This window comes from Cervus elaphus, chromosome 22 (assembly GCF_910594005.1).
Source record: "Cervus elaphus chromosome 22, mCerEla1.1, whole genome shotgun sequence".
Taxonomy (NCBI): domain Eukaryota; kingdom Metazoa; phylum Chordata; class Mammalia; order Artiodactyla; family Cervidae; genus Cervus; species Cervus elaphus.
In genome coordinates this window covers 22,245,342-22,265,771 of record NC_057836.1, presented here as the reverse complement: position 1 = coordinate 22,265,771, position 20,430 = coordinate 22,245,342, and the positions used below count along the sequence as shown (strand labels likewise).

Here is a 20,430-nt window from a genome sequence, read left to right as displayed (position 1 = left end):
AAATGGTAGAAATGTTCCCATTTGGGAACTTGAAAGTTGGTGCTTTGGAAGACTTCCTGTCTTTTAGAACAGAAGATTAGTACGTGTTTCTGCAGTGTCAGAGACAGGTTAGACGCCTTTCCCACTTCTAGAGAAATTGCTTCTGTTGTAATGAAAGTGTCAGGGTGAATTTAATCATGTTACTGTAGATACAGCCTAGTTATTCGAACCTTAGTTGTGGAGAGAGTATCTAGAGTGTCAGCCACCTGACAGTTTTGTGATTAGAACCTTAGAGGACTGAGAGATTATTGAGAATCCTGTTACGTGTAGTTTAAAAAAAATCTTCGAACAGTGAAATAAAAAACATACTAAGTAGGAGGAGTCCTAAAAAAGACACCAATTCTATTTACAAGCTGTGTGACCTTATTTGAATCTGTTTCCTTAGATATTAAAAAAGCAAAACTTTCAGGATAAAATAAAATGTGTCATAAAACAAAATATATACTGGTATAATGTGTGCAAAGGTACACTAATTTGAAGACAGATGGACGAGCAAACTTAAGGTGATAATATTGTACTTTTTATTTGGTGATTTAATATAGGAGATGCATACTAAATCTAATGTCAGAATTTTTAGAAGGAAGGTTAATAAGAGAATGGAGAAATAGAAGTTAAATATGAGCCTATATTGAGTCTTTGAAATCATTCTTATTAAATCAGCATGTTGTTATTTTGTGAAAGCATTGTTATAGAAATAACTAAGATCTCTTGGATTTTGATGAAAGCATGGTTGGTTTTTGTCGTTCTTTACATATATATGAAGAATAAGTACACATCTTTTCCTCTTCCTTCTCTTTAAACTTAAAACTTGAAGGTTATGAATACCGATGGGACTGGGAGACGAGTGCTCGTGGAAGACAAAATCCCCCACATATTTGGGTTTACCTTGTTGGGTGACTATGTCTACTGGACTGACTGGCAGAGGCGGAGCATCGAAAGAGTGCACAAACGCAGTGCAGAGCGGGAGGTCATCATAGATCAGCTCCCTGACCTCATGGGCCTGAAGGCCACAAATGTTCACCGAGTCATTGGTAGGTAATTCCACAGTGCTCTTAGAGGATGAACCAGGAATGAGAAAAGATATAGTTAGCAGCTTATAAAGTCAGCAGTGTAAATTGTTGATGTTTTGACAGGATATAAAAATCGTCTGTTAAGCCTTCTGTAATGAGAGATGGACCTTTTTTTTTTTTCTCTTTTAAGGAGATTATTTAATTTGTTGAAGCTCACAAAATTAATATATTCTTTGTGGTACCAAGTACATTTTACATTTTTCTTAAAAAATTGCTGCCTTTTACTTCATAGCCCATGGTGTTTCATAGTGGCTAAGTCAAGGAAGACAGTGAACAGTTTTTAGACAATTACCTTCTTTCCAAGGGTATATCAGTCAACTTCCTTCCACTTCCCACGGTCAAACCCAGATAAACGTCCCAGGAGAAAATACTCCAAATCACTTTCTTGTGGTTCCTGACACCTCCAGACCAGTTTTCAGCGTATCGCCAAGTTTATTGATACTTGTGGATGACCCAGTGCTGGGTACCATCTAGGTATCCATGAATAATTTTTGAATCAAGAAGTTTCTTTAAAGGTGTTTACCCAGGGACAAATGAGAACTCAAGTCATCGGATCGATTGGCAGGGATGAACCTTTAAATGTGGGTTCAATACTGGCTGCATAGTTTGAATTGAAGGGCTAAACTTAACACCCATACACTCTGTCAGAAGAAGAACTTCTATCGTATGAATAATGCAGTTTGCTTAAAGCTTCCTTTGGGTACACAGGAAAGTAATTTTGTCATACGTTTATTCCCAGTTGATCAGCACAAGAGTTTTGACCTGCTCTGTTTTCAGTTCAGTCGCTCAGTCGTGTCCGAATCTCTGCGACCCCATGAACCGCAGCATGCCAGGCCTCCCTGTCCATCACCAACTCCTGGAGTTTACTCAAACTCATGTCCATTGAGTCGGTGATGCCATCCAGCCGTCTCATCTTCTGTCGTCCCCTTCTCCCCCCGCCTTCAATCTTTCCCAGCATCAGGTCTTTTCCAATGAGTCAGCTTGTCGCATCAAGTGGCCAAAGTATTGGAGTTTCAGCTTCAACATCAGTCCTTCCAATGAACACCCAGGACTGAATGAACACTTCTTTAGGATGGACTGGTTGGATCTCCTTGCAGTCCAGGGGACACTCAAGAGTCTTCGCCAACACCACAGTTCAAAAGCATCAATTCTTCGGCACTCAGCTTTCTTTATAGTCCAGCTCTCACATCCATACATGACCACTGGAAAAACCATAGCGTTGACTGGACAGACCTTTGTTGACAAAGTGTTGTCTCTGCGTTTTAATATGCTTTCTAGGTTGGTCATTACTTTCCTTCCAAGGAGTAAGCATCTTTTAATTTCAAGGCTGCAATCACCATCTGCAGTGATTTTGGAGCCCAGAAAAATAAAGCCAGCCACTGTTTCTACTGTTTCCCCATCTATTTGCCCTGAAGTGATGGGACCAGATGCCATAATCTTAGTTTTCTGAATGTTGAGCTTTAAGCCAACTTTTTCACTCTCCTTTTTCACTTTCATCAAGAGGCCCTTTAGTTCTTCTTCCCTTTCTGCCATAAGTGTGGTGTCATCTGCATATCTGAGGTTATTGATATTTCTCCCGGCAATCTTGATTACAGCTTGTGCTTCCTCCAGCCCATTGTTTCTCATGATGTACTCTGCATATAAGTTAAATAAGCAGGGTGACAATATACAGCCTTGACGTACTCCTTTTCCTATTTGGAACTATTCTGTTGTTCCATGTCCAGTTCCAACTGTTGCTTCGTGACCTGCTCCATTTTCAGCTTGGGCCAATTCACCACTCCTGGGACATCACCATACTGCCACCAACTTAGTCAGACACCCAGTCAGCCTGGTGCAGCTCCAGTCAGAACTCCTGGACTGGAACCATCCTGCTCAGCCTCTGGCGTAGCTGGGACTGCAGGTCTGCATCAGTGTTCCTGGCCTTTTATTCCCTGTTAATCCTCATAATGCTTGTTTGTGAGATTAGAACTGAAACTTTAGATTTGGGGACAAATATAATCCTAGTTCTCTGTCAAGGAGATGCCTAGTCATTTAAATTGAAAATGTGTTGATTATGTCGATTGTGTGTCCTTTTATAATGAATTTGTATTTTAGGTTCCAACCCCTGCGCTGAGGATAATGGGGGATGTAGCCATCTCTGCCTCTATAGACCCCAGGGCCTTCGCTGTGCCTGCCCCATTGGCTTTGAACTCATCAGTGACATGAAGACCTGCATTGTCCCAGAGGCTTTCCTTCTGTTTTCACGAAGAGCTGACATCAGGAGAATTTCTTTGGAAACTAATAATAATAACGTGGCCATTCCACTCACTGGTGTCAAAGAAGCTTCTGCTTTGGATTTTGACGTGACAGACAACCGGATTTACTGGACTGACATATCACTCAAGGTTAGCCAAAGAATTGGGATATTAAAACTGGGGACTAGTGGGGAGAGCTTCAAGATTTTCTGAGTCTTCATGCTGTTATCAGCTTCCTTCATTACTTAATGGGCAAGAGTTCAACCAAAAACCCTTAACATTTTAAAGGAAGCCAAGGAGAAGGCCCATTCAGTATTTTGTTAAGTATCTCTAGTGTTTTTAGTGCAAGATAGTTTGAGTATTCTAAATCTGCAAGACATAATCTTCCTCTGTTTCATTCTATTAGAATACATAAGTGACATTTTCCTCAGCTAGAGAGTAAGCACCTGTATTCTTCACATAAATGGCTTATAGAGACTTGACTCTTAGTTTATTAAAAAAAATTTTTTTTGACACCTGACTGAGGTAGAAAATGCCAATTATGAGTTATAGCATACCTTCTCTCCCCTGCCCCTCCCATCCCTAGAATAAATATTGACAAGCTTACTGAGTCAGTAAGGAGGAGCTCTTGACCAGAAAATCTAGAGCATAATTCTTCCTTCTTCCAGATTCTTTTGGACCTGTTTTAGATAGCTTATGTAAAACTTTGTCTAATATGCAAAAATCGTATTAGAGCCAGAGTTAGACTGTAATGGTGGTCAGTAAAATCTGTTAAATGAGTGAGTAAATAAATGCTTTATTGTGTGGGCTTGTGAGTTTCCTCATCTTGAGAGCAGAGAGAATGCCTATCTTGCAGTGCTTTTGTGAGCATTAAATGAGAAAATATATGTACACCAAACACTTAGGATGGCACTTTCCATGAAGTAGGAGCTATTATTAGTAGCTTGAATTATGACTGTTTTAATTTTTAGGGGATTCATAGCTACAGTGGTCATGATATGATTAGTGTCAGATGCATTTTATAAGGTATCAGGTTGTTGAGCTCTTCCTCAGTTGATGCAGTGACTTTGCATACTCTCAAGCACCTTTAGGAAGCTGTGTGTTTGTTAGTCGCTCAGTCGTGTCTGACTCTTTGCAACCCCATAGACTGTAGCCCGCCAGGCTCCTCTGTCCATGGGATTCTCCAGGCAAGAATACTGGAGTGAGTTGCTATTCCCTTCTTCAGGGGATCTTCCCAACCCAGAGACCGAACCTGGGCCCCTTGCAATGCAGGCAGATTCTTTACCATCTGCGCCACCAGGTTGGAAGTCAGGAAACTGAAAGTCAGGCAACTGACTGACTACTGGTTAAAAGTCTACAATACTCTGGTCACATCTTTTTCACTTGATTACTAATAAGTTTTACAAAAATAGTCACTCCACTGTTTTCCTAGAATAAATTTCTGATTATTAAGACTTTGAAAAATTTCTCCCGGAATTGACAGTGAAACTTGAGGTTGCAGTTGTTTTCATTGGAGGTTGACGTCATTTTTTTTTTAACTGTGCTCATAAAATATGTGAAATTGTATTGAGAAACTGTGCCTTTGGCTCTTCTGTATCTTCCCTTAAAACCTTAGGGTTTTGTATCTAAGCCCTGTGACATGGTTGTTAATCTTATTTCTGCAGACCATCAGCAGAGCCTTTATGAATGGCAGTGCCCTGGAACACGTGGTAGAATTTGGCTTAGATTATCCAGAAGGCATGGCTGTAGACTGGCTTGGGAAGAACTTGTACTGGGCAGACACGGGAACCAATCGAATTGAGGTGTCAAAGTTGGATGGGCAGCACCGACAAGTTTTGGTGTGGAAAGACCTAGATAGTCCCAGAGCTCTTGCGTTGGACCCCGCTGAAGGGTAAGCAGCTTGTCATATGCATTCTTTGCAACTGTATTGTGCGTGGCCTAGTTATGGATTATATTCTTGATGTCTTTAAATCATGCTTATTAGGAAGCTGACAGGTAAATCATAGATAGGTTTTATCTTAAAATCATTAGTTGAGATTTCACTGATTTAGAATTAATAATTAGCTGAATTTTACTTTTGTCATTATTAGCATTGGGTGACTAAAAATTAGTGAAATGGGTTAGTAATGAAATATTAATGATTGTATTTATATGCTAAGTACACAGCCTTTTGAAAGGTGTCATGAAGTCTATTTGCTTGCACTCTCTCCCAAGTTATACCAGATTCTAAACCTGTGAAAGTAAACCCACTGAGATAATGTGTGCTAAGAAATAACTACATTAAAAAGCTCTACTTTAGAATGTTCATTAATTCAAAAATGGATAATTACTTATTATTATAAACTTGGAGAAACTTTGATATTAAACTGAACTTTCTGATAAATTTATTTACAACGTGACATGTTTTTCAAGGATAGATGATCCTTCTTACATGATTTAGCAAGTTTTAAAAAAAGATCTGTATAGTCAAGGCTACGGTCTTCCCAGTGGTCATGTATGGTTGTGAGAGCTGGACTATAAAGAAGGCAAAATGCCAGAGAATTGATGCCTTCAAACTGTGGTGCTGGAGAAGACTCCTGAAAGTCCCTTGGAGAGCAAGGAGATCAAACCAGTCAATCTTAAGGGAAATCAACCCTGAATACTCATTGGAAGGACTGATGCTGAAGCTGAAGCTCCAGTATTTTGGTCATCTGATGTGAAGAGCTGACTCATTGGAAAAGTCTCTGATGCTGGGAAAAACTGTGGGCAGAGGGAGAGGAGGGTGTCAGAGGATGAGATGGCTGGATGGCATCACTGATGCACTGAACATGAACTTGGGCAAACTCTGGGAAATGGTAAGGGACTGGGAGGCCTGGTGTGCTGCAGTCCATGGGGTCACAAAGAATCGGACACAACTGGACGACTGAACAACAACAACAACAAAAACCCATCATGTAAGAAAGCTGAATTTTGAAGAATAACTCCATTTTAAAAAGCAGAAGTTAACCTTGTAAACATAAGAGCACATTGACCATGGCCATATTGAAAAGTTGTTTCCCTGAATCAGTCAGTTCCATGGTTAGCTTGCTGGCCATGTAGTTAGAAAGTCATACCAAAGGCACCGTCTCTATGCTGACATGTTGTGATTGGTCTATGGTGATTTTTACTCTAGGTATTAGTTACCAGACAGATAAATTTAGTAGTTGGGATGAAGGACTCTAGTTTACGTGGCTGCTAGCAACTGTGATATTTCTCCCACAGTTGTTTTCTCTTTGGCTCTTGGGATGTACTCGTGCCTGTTAGCTGACAAGTACAAATGCAAACAAAGCCCAAGGCAACTTGAGTTTTCAGAAAAGTGTGTTTATACATTGCTACCAAGTCAACCATCAGCTCATGGACTGATGAGTGAATGTCTCGTTTGGGTAGTTGATGAGACGTGGCATGCGGAGAGCTTTCCTAGACCCAGTATTCAAAGTGTCTTGAAACTAGCACTGCTGGTTCAGTCCAAAAGGCATTTGGCTGAGAATTACCTTCTAGTTCTAGCTCTGCCATATGACTGGCTTGAAGACATTAGACAGATCAGTTACACTTCTTGTAGGGCCTTGTCCTCCTCATCTGCAAAAGTCTGTACTGTGCGGCTGCTCTCCAGTTAACGTGAAAAACCCGAAAGAGTACATTCACAGGGACTGTAGTAGTAGTGTTCATTGCTCAGCTGACACACTGAGGGGTGTGTGTGATTCGGTGGTATGTTACCTCGGACCGTGTGACCAAATGCATTTCAAACTGTCCTTTTAAACTTCAGTTCACAGTTGTTAAGTTGTCCCTTTGATGTACTGCTGCAACTTGGTTTTTGGGAGAGTGATTTATACAAATCAGAAAGTAAGTTTTAAAAATTTAGAAACTCCAATTACTTGTCTTCAGAAATACACGTATTTTGTTCTGAAGTGAGTCAAATTCTGAGACCAGCGCTTTAATCCTTTGCTATCTTCTTCTTGAATATTAGTTTTATAAATGCAAGTGCTGCAGTAAGGAAACCATGGGTTTGTTTCCAATTCCTAGGTTTTGGATGGAACAGATTCATTGGAAACACTAAGGAAAGCTGACTCATTTCCTTTTTAGGATATGAGAAAAAATATTTAGTTGAGACTGCCAATGTAATTGAAAAAAATTAATAGCTATGATTTTGCTTTGCCAATTTCCTTGATTTAGTGTATATTTTCTTTAAATTTACTTAGTTACTATAACTTTCAGTACATGAATATGATCCTTTCTCTCAAATAATCAGAAGTGAAATGTTAAATATCCATTGATTTGAATTTAGATTCATGTATTGGACTGAATGGGGTGGAAAACCTAAGATAGACAGAGCTGCCATGGATGGAAGTGAACGTACTACACTAGTTCCAAATGTGGGACGAGCAAACGGCCTAACTATTGATTATGCTAAAAGGAGGCTTTATTGGACAGACCTGGACACCAACTTAATAGAGTCTTCAAATATGCTTGGTAAGCTGTATTCTTTTTTTTGTTCAGAGATATAGTATATAATCCTTTCTGTGCAGAAATCAGTGGCTGCTGTTTACCATAGGTTAGACATGATACTGTTTATAAAACTTCATATGAATGTCTAGGTTCATCCTCTGTCTCACATTGTATCCTATTTATTAATAGTGGGTCAAGTGCTTGGATTCATATCTCTTTAATAGGTGGAATTTCATTACTGTTGGGCTTATAATGGAATTTATAATTCCCTGGATATTTCTGAAGTGACTTTTTGTAGCAGTAAAATACAATATATACATTTCCATCTTTTTATGGAAGGAAAAAGAGTTGAACTGTAGACCTTTATGGAGGGAAAATGAGACCACAATCAAAATAGACCATCTACAGGAGTTTAAACAAACTCAGTGATTTTTTAGAACAAAAAAATATTAGTTTGAGGTATGGGTTCAGACTGCAGATGGATTGATTTCAGAAGACTTGTCTGGTTTAAGCATTGCTTTTGAAGGAATTCTTCTACTTTAAATTGCTTACAAAAGTAATGTTTTAAATGTTACCTTTTCTTTTTCTTTGCCAACAAGACTCTCACTTTCTCACATATTACATCTTTCTTCATCTCCCCTGTCTGCTGCCTTTCTGAAAATAGGACTCAACCGTGAAGTTATAGCAGATGACTTGCCTCATCCTTTTGGCTTAACTCAGTACCAAGATTACATCTACTGGACGGACTGGAGCCGACGCAGCATTGAGCGTGCCAACAAAACCAGTGGCCAAAACCGCACCATCATTCAGGGCCACTTGGATTATGTGATGGACATCCTCGTGTTTCACTCCTCACGGCAGGCAGGATGGAACGAGTGTGCTTCCAGCAACGGGCACTGCTCCCACCTCTGCTTGGCTGTGCCAGTCGGAGGTTTCGTTTGTGGATGCCCTGCCCACTACTCTCTGAATGCTGACAACAGGACTTGCAGTGGTAAGCTGCATTCCCCCCCTCAATGCAAACTAAAGTTAGAAGAAGCAGACTTTTGAAAACACTGTAGTTCATATTCTTTGTAGAGTGAGAAGTTGTCAAAGTCCAGAGTTGATCATTTGTTTGTATAAAAGGGAAGGACTAAAAGTGAAAAAGTGCAAGTGTTTGTTACTTTTGTTCGGTGATAACTGGTTGATGTTATGAAAAAATTGATATTATAGGAAAAGTAAGTATTTTATCCTTGGGGATTAAATATGAATAGCAAATTTTGCATAGCTTCTTTGAGAGAACATGCACGTGTGCTAGACATAATTCATATTTATTCATGGTGAAGGAAAGAGCAGTACAAATAGTACAACAAAGAGACTCTACAAAATACAATCTCCTTGTCCTTCGAAATTCGCAGAATAGGCTAAAGATGAAATATGTAAGTGTGCAAGAGGCCAGGCTTATGAGTAAATGTAGCCAATATGAAACAATAGTAAGTAGATGGGGAGGCAAGTTAGAGAGCACAGGCTCTGAACACACTGAGTGGTTGCCACCTTATTCTAGCTAATGGTACCAGGTCGTCTCATCTAGCCATGAGTCTGGGGACACACACACAAAGACACACACACACACACACACACACACACACAGTCTGTCGTCTCATCTAGCCACGAGTCTGGGTACACACGCACAAAGACACACACACACACACACACAGAGTCTGTCGTCTCATCTAGCCACGAGTCTGGGTACACACGCACAAAGACACACACACACACACACACACACACAGAGTCTGTCTCATCTAGCCACGAGTCTGGGTACACACGCACAAAGACACACACACACACACACAGTCTGTCGTCTCATCTAGCCACGAGTCTGGGTACACACGCACAAAGACACACACACACACACGCACAAAGACACACATACACACACACACACACACAGTCTGCTTGGAACACCAGGCCACGAATCTGGGTTCACCACGCACAAAGACACACACAAACACACTCTCTCTCTCTGCTTGGAACACCAGGACACAGTGTATAACAAAACATTGTTGGCTTGGGGAATCCTGATTTGTGACTCACGTGTATGTGAAGGTCCACGTCTTTTGAATACATGAGAACAAATTAGAAATTGGTAGATACAATAAAGAAATAGAGAATTAGATCAGGAAATGTAGATTCATAGGAGAAAGGTAGGGTATGGTTCACTATGTTAGAAGGTAACAACTGCTGTAGGACATTGGATATAAATGAATGACTGAAATTACTGTATTCTGTGCCTGAAAGTATAGGAGTCACCTAGGCAAGGATTTAGTGTTCTCACACAAGGCTGAGTTCTGAAAAAGAAGGAACTTCAGTTTATAGGTGAATGATCTGCAGTCTCTGTCACACATTAGTTTGTGTTTTACTAAAGCAAGTCACAGATTTTTTAAGCCTTTTAATTTTTCTTATTTGGACAGTGGGAATAGTAATAGTAATTACCTTGTAGGATTGCTATGAAAATTGAGTAAAGTGTAGCATGATTTGATTGCTGTGGAGAATGGATTTGAGGAGGAAAATAAGTGGAAGCAGGTCGGTCAGTCAGACTGCTGTGATAATGCAGGTCAGTTTGAACTGGGGTGATGGAAGTTGTGCAGAGATGTTGATGGATTCAAGGTGTATTTTGAATGGATTGTATATGAAGAAAGAGAAGAGGGAGGAAGCAGGATGATGCCTAGATTTTTTATTTGAGCAGTTGATAATAAATGGGAAAGATTAATTTTCAAGAAGAATTAAGAAGTACTTTTAGTCAGGTTTATATTGATTTTCCTGTGGGAAATAGAAACATTAAATTGGATAGAGGAATCTCCAGCTCAGAGAAGAAGTGAAGTTAGAGGCATAAATTTTAGAAATGCCAGCATGTATTTAAAATGGGCACTTAGGGAGAATATATATACCTGGGGGTCAGCAAACTTTTTCTTTAATGAGACAGAGAGTGAATATTTAGGCTTTGTGAAGCCTGTAGTCTCTGACACACCTCTTCAGCCCTGTCCACTGCGATGTGAAAGCAGCCACAGATGATATGTTTTTAAAGTTGGATCAATTCTGATAAACTTGGTTACAAAAACAGGCAGCAGGCCAGATGTACCCTGTGGGCCATAGTTTGCCAGTTCCTGGTCTGGAGAAAAGAAGGGGTCTGGTAACCTCAGGAGCTCTGGTTGAGGAGGGAAAGTTCTCAGTAGACATTGCAGAGCAGCAGCCAGAGAGGCCAAAGAATAGGACCCAGAAGGCGGGAGAGAAGATTGTTTCAGAGTAGGTCTGTGTTGTGAGTGCTGCTGAGAGGTTGAGTAAGGGAAGCCTAAATTATCCACTGGATATTTGGGTGAGGTGGTTGTTAGTAATCCTGAAAGAAAGTAATTTCAGGAAAGTAATAGCAAAAGATGGAAATAGATCAACAAGTGAATGGAGCCCAGAAAGGGGATGATAGTGTGTGTGTCATGTAGATTTTTTTTTTTTAAGGAGTTTGACTTTGGAAGGAGAAAATAGGGGTAAGAAGTGATGGAGGATGGAGATAGAAGAATATGGAAAGGCCTTTTGAGGTCATTGTTTGGGATGTTTATACCAGAATGTTCTAGTTGGTAAATGAAGGTTATGAGAAATCACTGCTGAGTGTCCCTGGCTTCTGTCTTGGGCCATTTCTGAGATGATCGGCAGTGTTTCCAGAGGCTTCCTGTCCTTGTATTCTTTTTTTATAATGTGTATTATTTAATATTTGCGCAGAGATGTATTAAATCCCAAAGAAGATTACAAGAGAAGTTTAACACAAAGTACTTACCCTCAGAAAGTTTTCTAACGTTGTGTTGTTTACTCCTGGACCTGTGTTTCAAAAGCTAAATCAGATCATGGCCTTTCTCTGCTCAAAATCTTCTGTTTCACAAGGAGTAAAAACCTCATTCTTCTAATGACCTACAAGTTCCTGCATGATCTGTTCCTTCACAGCCTCCCCACTCCCTTGCTTCTCTGACTTCAGCTTTTACTGTTCTCTCTCTCTCTCCATGGCAGCCACACTAGCCTCAATGCTCTTTTCACATGTGCCAGCCCTACTTCAGGACTGTGGTACTGCATAGTTCCTCTACTGGGAATGTTTTCCTGCGAATATTTGCATGCATATACTTCACCTTCATGTCTTGACTTAATCGTGACCTCCCCAGAGATACCTAATCTGACCTATTTAAAGTTGCAAGTCCTCCTTCACCCAGTCTCGCGTTGCCAGTGCCCTTACGTACAGTTCTTTTCCCATGACTCTTAATCACTCTCCGGTATACGGTGTAATTCATTACTTATATACTATGGCGTCTTTATTATGTTTATTACTTACTGTCTGTTTATTGGAATATAAATTCCATGAAGCAGTTTTTTTTCCTGTTTTTTAACTGATGTATATCTAAGGTGCCTAAAGTAGTTTTCGGGTAAATAGTAGTCATTCAAGAAATTGTTCAGTAGAAGAACGAAGAAGCAAGACAGGATTTGGAAAAACAGGTGCTTTTCCATTCAGCAGCTTTGTGACCTGGGAACAATTACTTAACCTTTCTTTAAAAATTAGTTAACTATTCTGTTTGCTCACCTGTAAAGTGGAATTATTTGGGGGACTAGAAGACATCTAGTATGATGTGTGGCATGCTGGAGGTTCTAAGTAAATGCTTGTTTCTTTTTTTCCCCCAGTTCTTGGAAATAATTTTATTTTCTTTCAAAATCATGGCTATAGGGCTCTCCTTACTGATGTCATCTCATGCTTGTTTCTTCATTTGTTTACTCATGTATTCTTTCAGTGAATTTTTACTGACCAGCTAATCCACACTGGGCATTATTTGAGCCAATGAAAACTGTATCGGTGAATGAAACAGATATTAATCCCTGCCCTTGTGGAGGTTACATTCCATCAGGATAGATATTGAACCAAATAAGTAAACTATATCATGAGGTAGATGGAGATGAGTGTTATGGAGAAAATTATGAGCAGGAAAGGGTGAGTAGGAGGATCTTGATGTTAAATAGGATCATGAGAGAAGTCCTGGCATAAAAGTGATACTGTGTCAGGAACTGAGGGAGGTGAGGAAATGAGCTGTGCTGGCTCTCTGGGAGAAGACCTGTCAAGCAGAGGGGAACAGCAAATACAGAGGCCCTGCGGGAAACATGTCTGGCATGTTGGACAAACACCTGGGGGCCAGTGTCTCTGGAACAGAGTGTAAAGAAATTAAGTCAGAGAGGAAGCAGGAGGCCACATTGTGTAATCCTGTGTTCAGTACTGAAGCAGTTGGCCTCTTTGGCAGCTTTGTGCAGGTTGAGAAAAGGTGTTTCCTCTGGGCACATGCAGCTGCCCAGGTTCTTGACTTGGCTACCCAGGTGTGGCCTGGATTTCAGTCCCTACTCGAGACCTTTGGCATAGCTCAGAGATGTCACAGTCCAATGTGGGTCTGGGCTTGTCACTTACAGTGTTCTTACTCCAGAGTGGAACCTTTCTTTAAGCATCAGGCGAACACTTGTGTCTTCAGAGGAGAGCTAAAAAGCTCCTGCCTGCTTACACCTCCTCCTCCAGCTCCTGCATGTGGGAGTGCAGCACTGAGGCAGCCCGACAGGACCGTTTGGAAACCCTTTTGCAGGAGATGAGGGGTTGGTGGTTACAGGCGACATAAATCAGCGTGGGTTTAGGCTTACAAAACTGCATATTCTTCGTCCCTTTTGTAAATAACTCGAAACATCAGCTTCCTCCTGGAAATATTTAGCCACCTGAAATTAATGGCATCCATAGACTTTTTGAAATGAGTATTTATTTGGAGCCATATTTGGCTTTGTCATCATCTATGTTTCTAGAACACCTAATTGTGAAAGCTTATTAAAGGTTAAAATTTGACTCAGAAAGAAAGAAAAAAAAACAGTACAAAGTGAAACATAACTAGGAACCAAGTATATATTTGATTGATTATTTCCCAGGCAGGAAAATTTGGCAGCTAAAACTGTGGGGTCTTTCTTCTGAGTTTCATTGTATGTCTTAATATGCTCTCTTGTTGGAAGCTTACTATTCAGGACCTTTTTTTTTTCCTTTTTTTTTTTTTTCTATTTTCTTGATTTACAAGGAAGTAGTACTGCCAAAGAATAATTCTTTTTTTTTTTTAAATGGGAGACTTGTTACCTATTCTGTTGTGACATGTATTCTTACTACGTAAGGTGTTGGTCCTACTAAAATTGCTAAAAGCTGTTAAATCAGTGTGCTGTGGAGTCTACATAATGGAGAGTTCAGTGGAGTCATTGAAATATTTTCTAAATCTTCCAAGCTAGTAATGGACTTTCAGCCAGTGGGGAGCTTAAAGCAGAATTTCAGAGTTGTGAATACCAAGTTTCTTTGTGAGAAGCCATGATTTCTTCAAGATTTAAGCTGATGTACATTTGGGTGTAGGTGTAACATCAGGGAACCACAAGTAAGGGCACTGTGAAGAATGGGATTTAGGGAGAGATAAAGCAAGGAGTTCTGTTTTGTCCATTTATGTTTATATCACTGATAAGGACAAAATTCTGCTGGATTTAGGTGATGACTGAGCAACAAGAGAAGAGAGTATAATTTGGGGATTTTTTTCATTTATTTTAATGAAGATTTTAAAAATGACTGTTAGACTTTGAAGTTTTTGGTGGCTTTGTCAGATGGTGTTCTTTTCTAGATACTCTCCTCCATTAAAGATGACTGCATAGTAATCAGAGGCCTAGTCCCTGGGACAGGGAAATGTCTCGGCTGCATTTCCCTGTTTTCATAGGCGTCAGGCATCAACTTAGCATGTGACTTTTTTTTTTTAATGGTTCCCTCTCCTTGCAACCATTCCATCCCCACAATGTAAAACAAAGCCTGTATCTACAACCCATGAGGGTTTGTTTCATTCCTACTAACACCACATTTATTATTGCCACTACTGATAATAAGAAACAATAGCTATTTTTACTTGACTTTCATATAATGCCTTATAGTTTTTATGTTTAGGTATTGTACAATTGGGGCTTCCCTGGTGGCTCAGTAGTAAAGAATCCTACTTCCAATGCAGGAGATGTGGGTCCAATCCCTGGAACAGGAAGATCCTCTGGAGAAGGAAATTGCAACCCACTCCAGTATTCTTGCCTGGAGAATCCCATGGGGAGGAACCTGGCGGGCTACAGTCCTTGAGGTTGTAAAAGAGGCATAACTTCGTGACTAAACAACAACATTGTACAATTGACATAATACCTTTTTATTTTTACTTATGTTATAAAATTCTTGTAGCAACTCAGTGAGCAGGATAGCATAACTATAACCTAGTTGAGTAAATTTTGACCCAAGAAGGTTGAAGGTTGTAGTTAAGATCAAGTGACTAAATCATATGAGAACTGAGACTAAAACCAATCTTGAAGTCTCTTTTCTGACCTATGGAGACCCAGACTTCCTTTCACCCACAAAGATAGGTGATGGAGGAGTTAGGATTATTTACTTGGTAGACAGGGGAATTTTGTTTGTCAAATGCTTCATTGAGCCCGCCTCCACCTCCGCCGCGGCTCGTGGTCGTCCTGCCATGGCACTGTCGCGGGGGCTGCCCCGGGAGCTGGCTGAGGCCGTGGCCGGGGGCCGGGTCCTGGTGGTGGGGGTGGGCGGCGTCGGCTGCGAGCTCCTCAAAAACCTCGTGCTCACTGGCTTCTCCCACATCGACCTGATTGATGTGGATACTATGGATGTCAGCAACCTCAACAGGCAGTTTTTGTTTCAAAAGAAACATGCTGGAAGATCAAAGGCCCAGGTTGCCAAAGAGAGTGTACTGCAGTTTTACCCGAAAGCTAATATCATAGCCTACCATGACAGCATCATGAACCCTGACTATAATGTGGAATTTTTCGACAATTTATATTGGTTATGAATGCTTTAGATAACAGAGCTGCCTGCAACCATGTTAATAGAATGTGTCTAGCAGCTGATGTCCCTCTTATTGAGAGTGGAACTGCTGGTTATCTTGGGCAAGTAACCACTATCAAAAAGGGTGTGACCGAGTGTTACGAATGTCATCCCAAACCAACCCAGAGAACTTTTTTCCTGGCTGTACAATTCGTAACACACCTTCAGAACCTATTCATTGCGTTGTCTGGGCGAAATATTTGTTCAACCAGTTGTTTGGAGAAGAAGATGCTGATCAAGAAGTATCTCCTGACAGAGCTGACCCTGAAGCTTCCTGGGAACCAATGGAAGCTGAAGTCAGAGCCAGAGCATCTAGTGAAGATGGTGACATTAAACATATTTCCACCAAGGAATGGGCTAAATCAACTGGATATGATCCAGTTAAACTTTTTACCAAGCTTTTTAAAGATGATATCAGGTATCGATTGACGATGGACAAACTATGGCGGAAAAGGAAACCTCCAGTTCCATTGGATTGGGCTGAAGTGCAAACTCAAGGAGAAGAAACCAGTGCATCAGATCAACAAAATGAACCCCAGTTAGGTCTGAAAGACCAGCAGGTTCTAGATGTCAAGAGCTATGCATGTCTTTTTTCAAAGAGCATTGAGACTTTGAGAGTTCATTTAGCAGAAAAGGGGGATGGAGCTGAGCTCATATGGGACAAGAATGTCCCATCTGCAATGGATTTTGTCACCTCTGCTGCAAATCTCAGGATGCATATTTTCAGTATGAATATCAAGAGCAGATTCGATATCAAATCAATGGCAGGGAACATTATTCCTGCTATCGCTACTACTAATGCAGTAATTGCTGGGTTGATAGTATTGGAAGGACTGAAGATTTTATCAGGAAAAATAGACCAGTGTAGAACAATTTTTTTGAATAAACAACCAAACCCAAGAAAGAAGCTTCTTGTGCCTTATGTGCTGGATGCTCCCAACCCTAACTGTTATGTATGTGCCAGCAAGCCAGAGGTGACTGTGCGGCTGAATGTTCATAAAGTGACTGTTCTCACCTTACAAGATAAGATTGTGAAAGAAAAATTTGCTATGGTAGCACCTGATGTCCAAATTGAAGATGGAAAAGGAACAATCCTAATATCTTCAGAAGAGGGAGAGACAGAAGCTAATAATCACAAGAAATTGTCAGAATTTGGAATTAGAAATGGGAGCCGACTTCAAGCAGATGACTTCCTTCAGGACTACACTTTATTGATCTACATCCTTCATAGTGAAGACCTAGGAAAGGATGTTGAATTTGAAGTTGTTGGTGATGCCCCAGAAAAAGTGGGGCCCAAGCAAGCTGAAGATGCTTCCAAAAGCATAACCAATGGCAGCGACGACGGAGCTCAGCCTTCTACATCCACAGCACAAGAGCAAGATGATGTGCTCATAGTTGATTCGGATGAAGAAGGTCCCTCAAATAATGCTGATATCAGTGTAGACGAAAGAAGTTGCAAGAGGAAGCTAGGTGAGAGAGTGTCAGTGCAAAAAGGTCACGCATAGAGCAGGCAGAGGAGCCTGATGAGGTTATAGCATTAGATTGAACACAAGTGCCTCTGAACGGAACCTCTTACTCCATTAAGGCCTTCTGGGCAGAACCAGGTTATTTGTTATGTCCTTTGTTCCAAAGGGAAAAAATTGACACCAGTGACTTGAAGATGATTCTGCTCCCTTTGAAAGCATTCATTTTCTAGAACGATTAGAAACATTGCAGTGTGCTGTACTGAAAGTAGGAATATAGTTTTAAAACCCTTTGAACAAAGTATGTGCATAACCAGTCCATGAGATGAAACAACACAATGCATGTTGCCTTTTTAATGTAAATACCCTTAGGTATCATTTAACAGTTTTAAAATATTGTGGTTTAGTAAAGTTGATACCTAGTTATAAATATTATGCCTTTATTTCTGGTTAGAAGAAGAATTATTTTTAGCCTCGATCTAACCATTTTCATACTCTTAACTTACTGAAACAGATTCAAAGAAGTATCAAGTGCTATGCATTGAAACTTGTTTTTAAATGTTAACTGGCACTATGTATATTAATGTAAAACAGTTGTTAATTTACTCAAGTTTTCAGCTTATACTGCCTGGTATGTCTGTGTAAGAATTTTTGTGTATTGTTACAGTTTCAGGTCATTTATATTTGATGTTTTGTAAAACTCAAATACAACTATACATGCAGACCAAATAAATGACATCTGCATATTTGTTTAAAAAAAAAAATGCTTCATTGAAATAGGTGTCCTGTGATGATGCTACTGTGGACAAGACAGAGAAAAACTGGCTCATTGGCTGTGTCATGGCGTAAATTCATAACTGGTTTAGTAACCAGAGTGTGATCAGTGTTTCCTTTAAGAGTTCTGGAGGCATTCCAAAGGGCTTTGTCTCATATATGTCTTCAGCATACATGTCTGTTTTTTGTGAGATACAGACAACAGGCCGATCAAATCTTTCAGTGATCCGAGACTTAGGATAACTGTTTCATATTTGCTTTTTTCTCTCTTTAAGCTCCAACTACTTTCCTACTCTTCAGTCAGAAGAGTGCCATCAACCGCATGGTGATTGATGAACAGCAGAGCCCTGACATCATCCTTCCTATCCACAGCCTTCGGAATGTCCGGGCCATTGACTATGACCCCCTGGACAAGCAACTCTATTGGATTGACTCACGACAAAACATGATCCGAAAAGCACAAGAAGATGGCAGCCAGGTAATCCAGGGCTCAGTTCAAAATCCAGTTCTTCTGTGTAGTTATTGGACCAACCAACCATCCTATTTTACTTATGTCATGACTCTGCTTGTGTGTATGTGTGTGTGTGTGTAAAACTGGAATTCTGAACCTGGCAGCTTTTTTTCTCTCCTAAATGATCTTTGAGTAAACAGTTGTTTGCTAATGCCATTGAAATGAAGATTGTATTGTATTAAAATAATTTCTGCTCATATATTAGAATGACTTTGTCAGTGCCACCCATATCCATTTATATTCCATTATATTTTTTGTTTCATTTACATGGAGCGTTGGAAACTTTGAAAGCAAATAGACTGTTGGTTCTAATCTCAGCTCTGTCACTCACTAGGATTCTTATGAATTTTTAGGTGAAAAGAACGTAAAGCACATAGCCCATTACCTATTACACAGTAGGTACTCTATAAATAATAGTTCTTTTACTAGTAACTATTATTTAAAAGTTTTAGAGAATGGGAAACATAAAACACAATCTCAGTAAAATTAAAAGCATCTAAGATATGTTGTTATTAATCTAATGGTTTTTGGTTTTGTTTTTGTTTTGTAAATATTACTTGGTGTCTGTGGCATAGCAATGAAAATATTATCAACACATCTTATCTGTGCTTACGTTCTAATCATGAGTCACACACCACTGTCCATAATTCTTTGCTTTCTTTCTGTGTCCAAGCAGTATTATACCAGGATCACTGTAAATAATTATTTGTCATCTTCCTTGTAGCACTAATATTAAGTTAGATTTTTAATGTATGAAAATTAGATTGCTAGGTTTTTTTTATATCTTATCTGACAAAAATAAGCAAGGAGATAATGTATTTAGGTCTGCTGAGAGATCATTTAAGGTATAGTTTTAGCTGTGTATTACAGATGCACTGTACACTGTGTAGGCCAGGACTGATTGGCTGATAACTAGTTGATAGAGATTGTAACTGTTGTCTAGAGCCAAGGACGTAGCAAATAAATGAGACAGCCTCATTTAAGGAGTGTTACCTTGGAGATGCTGAGTAAATAAAATACCATTCATTCAGATAAAACAGATGAACAATGCCTGTTTTTTGCTGGGGTGTTTTTTTTTAATAATTGTTTTGAGGGGTTAGATTTGAGGATTAGAGGACATGACTGATAGATGTGGTTTGTAGCCCTGTTGTCTCTAGAACAGAGATTCTCAACTTCTGCACTATTGATACTTTTGGCTGGATAATTCTGTGTGGGGTAGGTCTGACCTTTACATCATATTTTAGCAAGGCTAAAGAATGTTTAGCAAGGCTTCCCCGACAGTTCAGCAGGTGAAGAATCCACCTGCAATGCAGGAGACACGGATTCCATCCCTGGGTCGGGTAGATCCCCTGGTGAAGAAAATGGCAACCCGTTCTAGTATTCTTGCCTGAAAAATCCCATGGGCTGAGGAGCCTGGCAGGCTACAGTCCAAAGGATTGCAAAGAGCTGGACATGAGTGACTAGCGTGTGTGCACTGGCCTCTGCCCTTTTAAAAGTCAGTTATACTCCCTTACGTTTAACAGTCAAAAATGTCTCCAGACATTGACCGGTGTCCCTGGTAGGTGGTGGTTCAGTTGAAAAGTCGTGTCCGACTCTTGCGACCCCGTAGACTAGACTGTAGCCGGCCAGGCTCCTCTGTCTATGGGATTCTCCAGACAGGAATACTGGAGTGGGTTGCCATTTCCTTCTCCAGGGGCACTTGCAAATGCAGAATTGCTCCTGGTTGAGCACCACTGCTTTAGAGCTATTTCTGGAGTGTTCTTCTAGCCACAGCTGTCTCTAGTTTATAGGAAGCAGCTGCCACCTTCTCATTCCCATCTCTGATCAATGCACTGTCATGTTCTTAGAGCAACTAAAACAGCCTCTGTCTCTCTTCTACTTTATGTCATAATAACCAAGGGAACATTTGAAATGTTCACTAAGAAATGTCCCTTGAGACTTGGGA

General features: G+C 40.2%; 1 protein-coding gene and 1 pseudogene across 6 annotated transcripts in view; both read left to right on the top strand.

The window, feature by feature from the left end:
* The window catches only part of LRP6 (LDL receptor related protein 6), a 173,332-nt gene that overhangs the window by 116,712 nt on the left and 36,190 nt on the right, over positions 1-20,430 (top strand). For all 6 annotated transcript variants that reach the window (XM_043880589.1, XM_043880586.1, XM_043880587.1 and 3 more), the window contains 6 exons: positions 854-1,070; positions 3,204-3,493; positions 5,008-5,234; positions 7,644-7,828; positions 8,469-8,795; positions 18,250-18,452. In XM_043880589.1, coding sequence (XP_043736524.1) covers positions 854-1,070; positions 3,204-3,493; positions 5,008-5,234; positions 7,644-7,828; positions 8,469-8,795; positions 18,250-18,452 — 1,449 coding nt within the window. The remainder of the gene's footprint in view (positions 1-853; positions 1,071-3,203; positions 3,494-5,007; positions 5,235-7,643; positions 7,829-8,468; positions 8,796-18,249; positions 18,453-20,430) is intronic.
* On the top strand, positions 14,955-18,225 carry LOC122679829 (annotated as a pseudogene).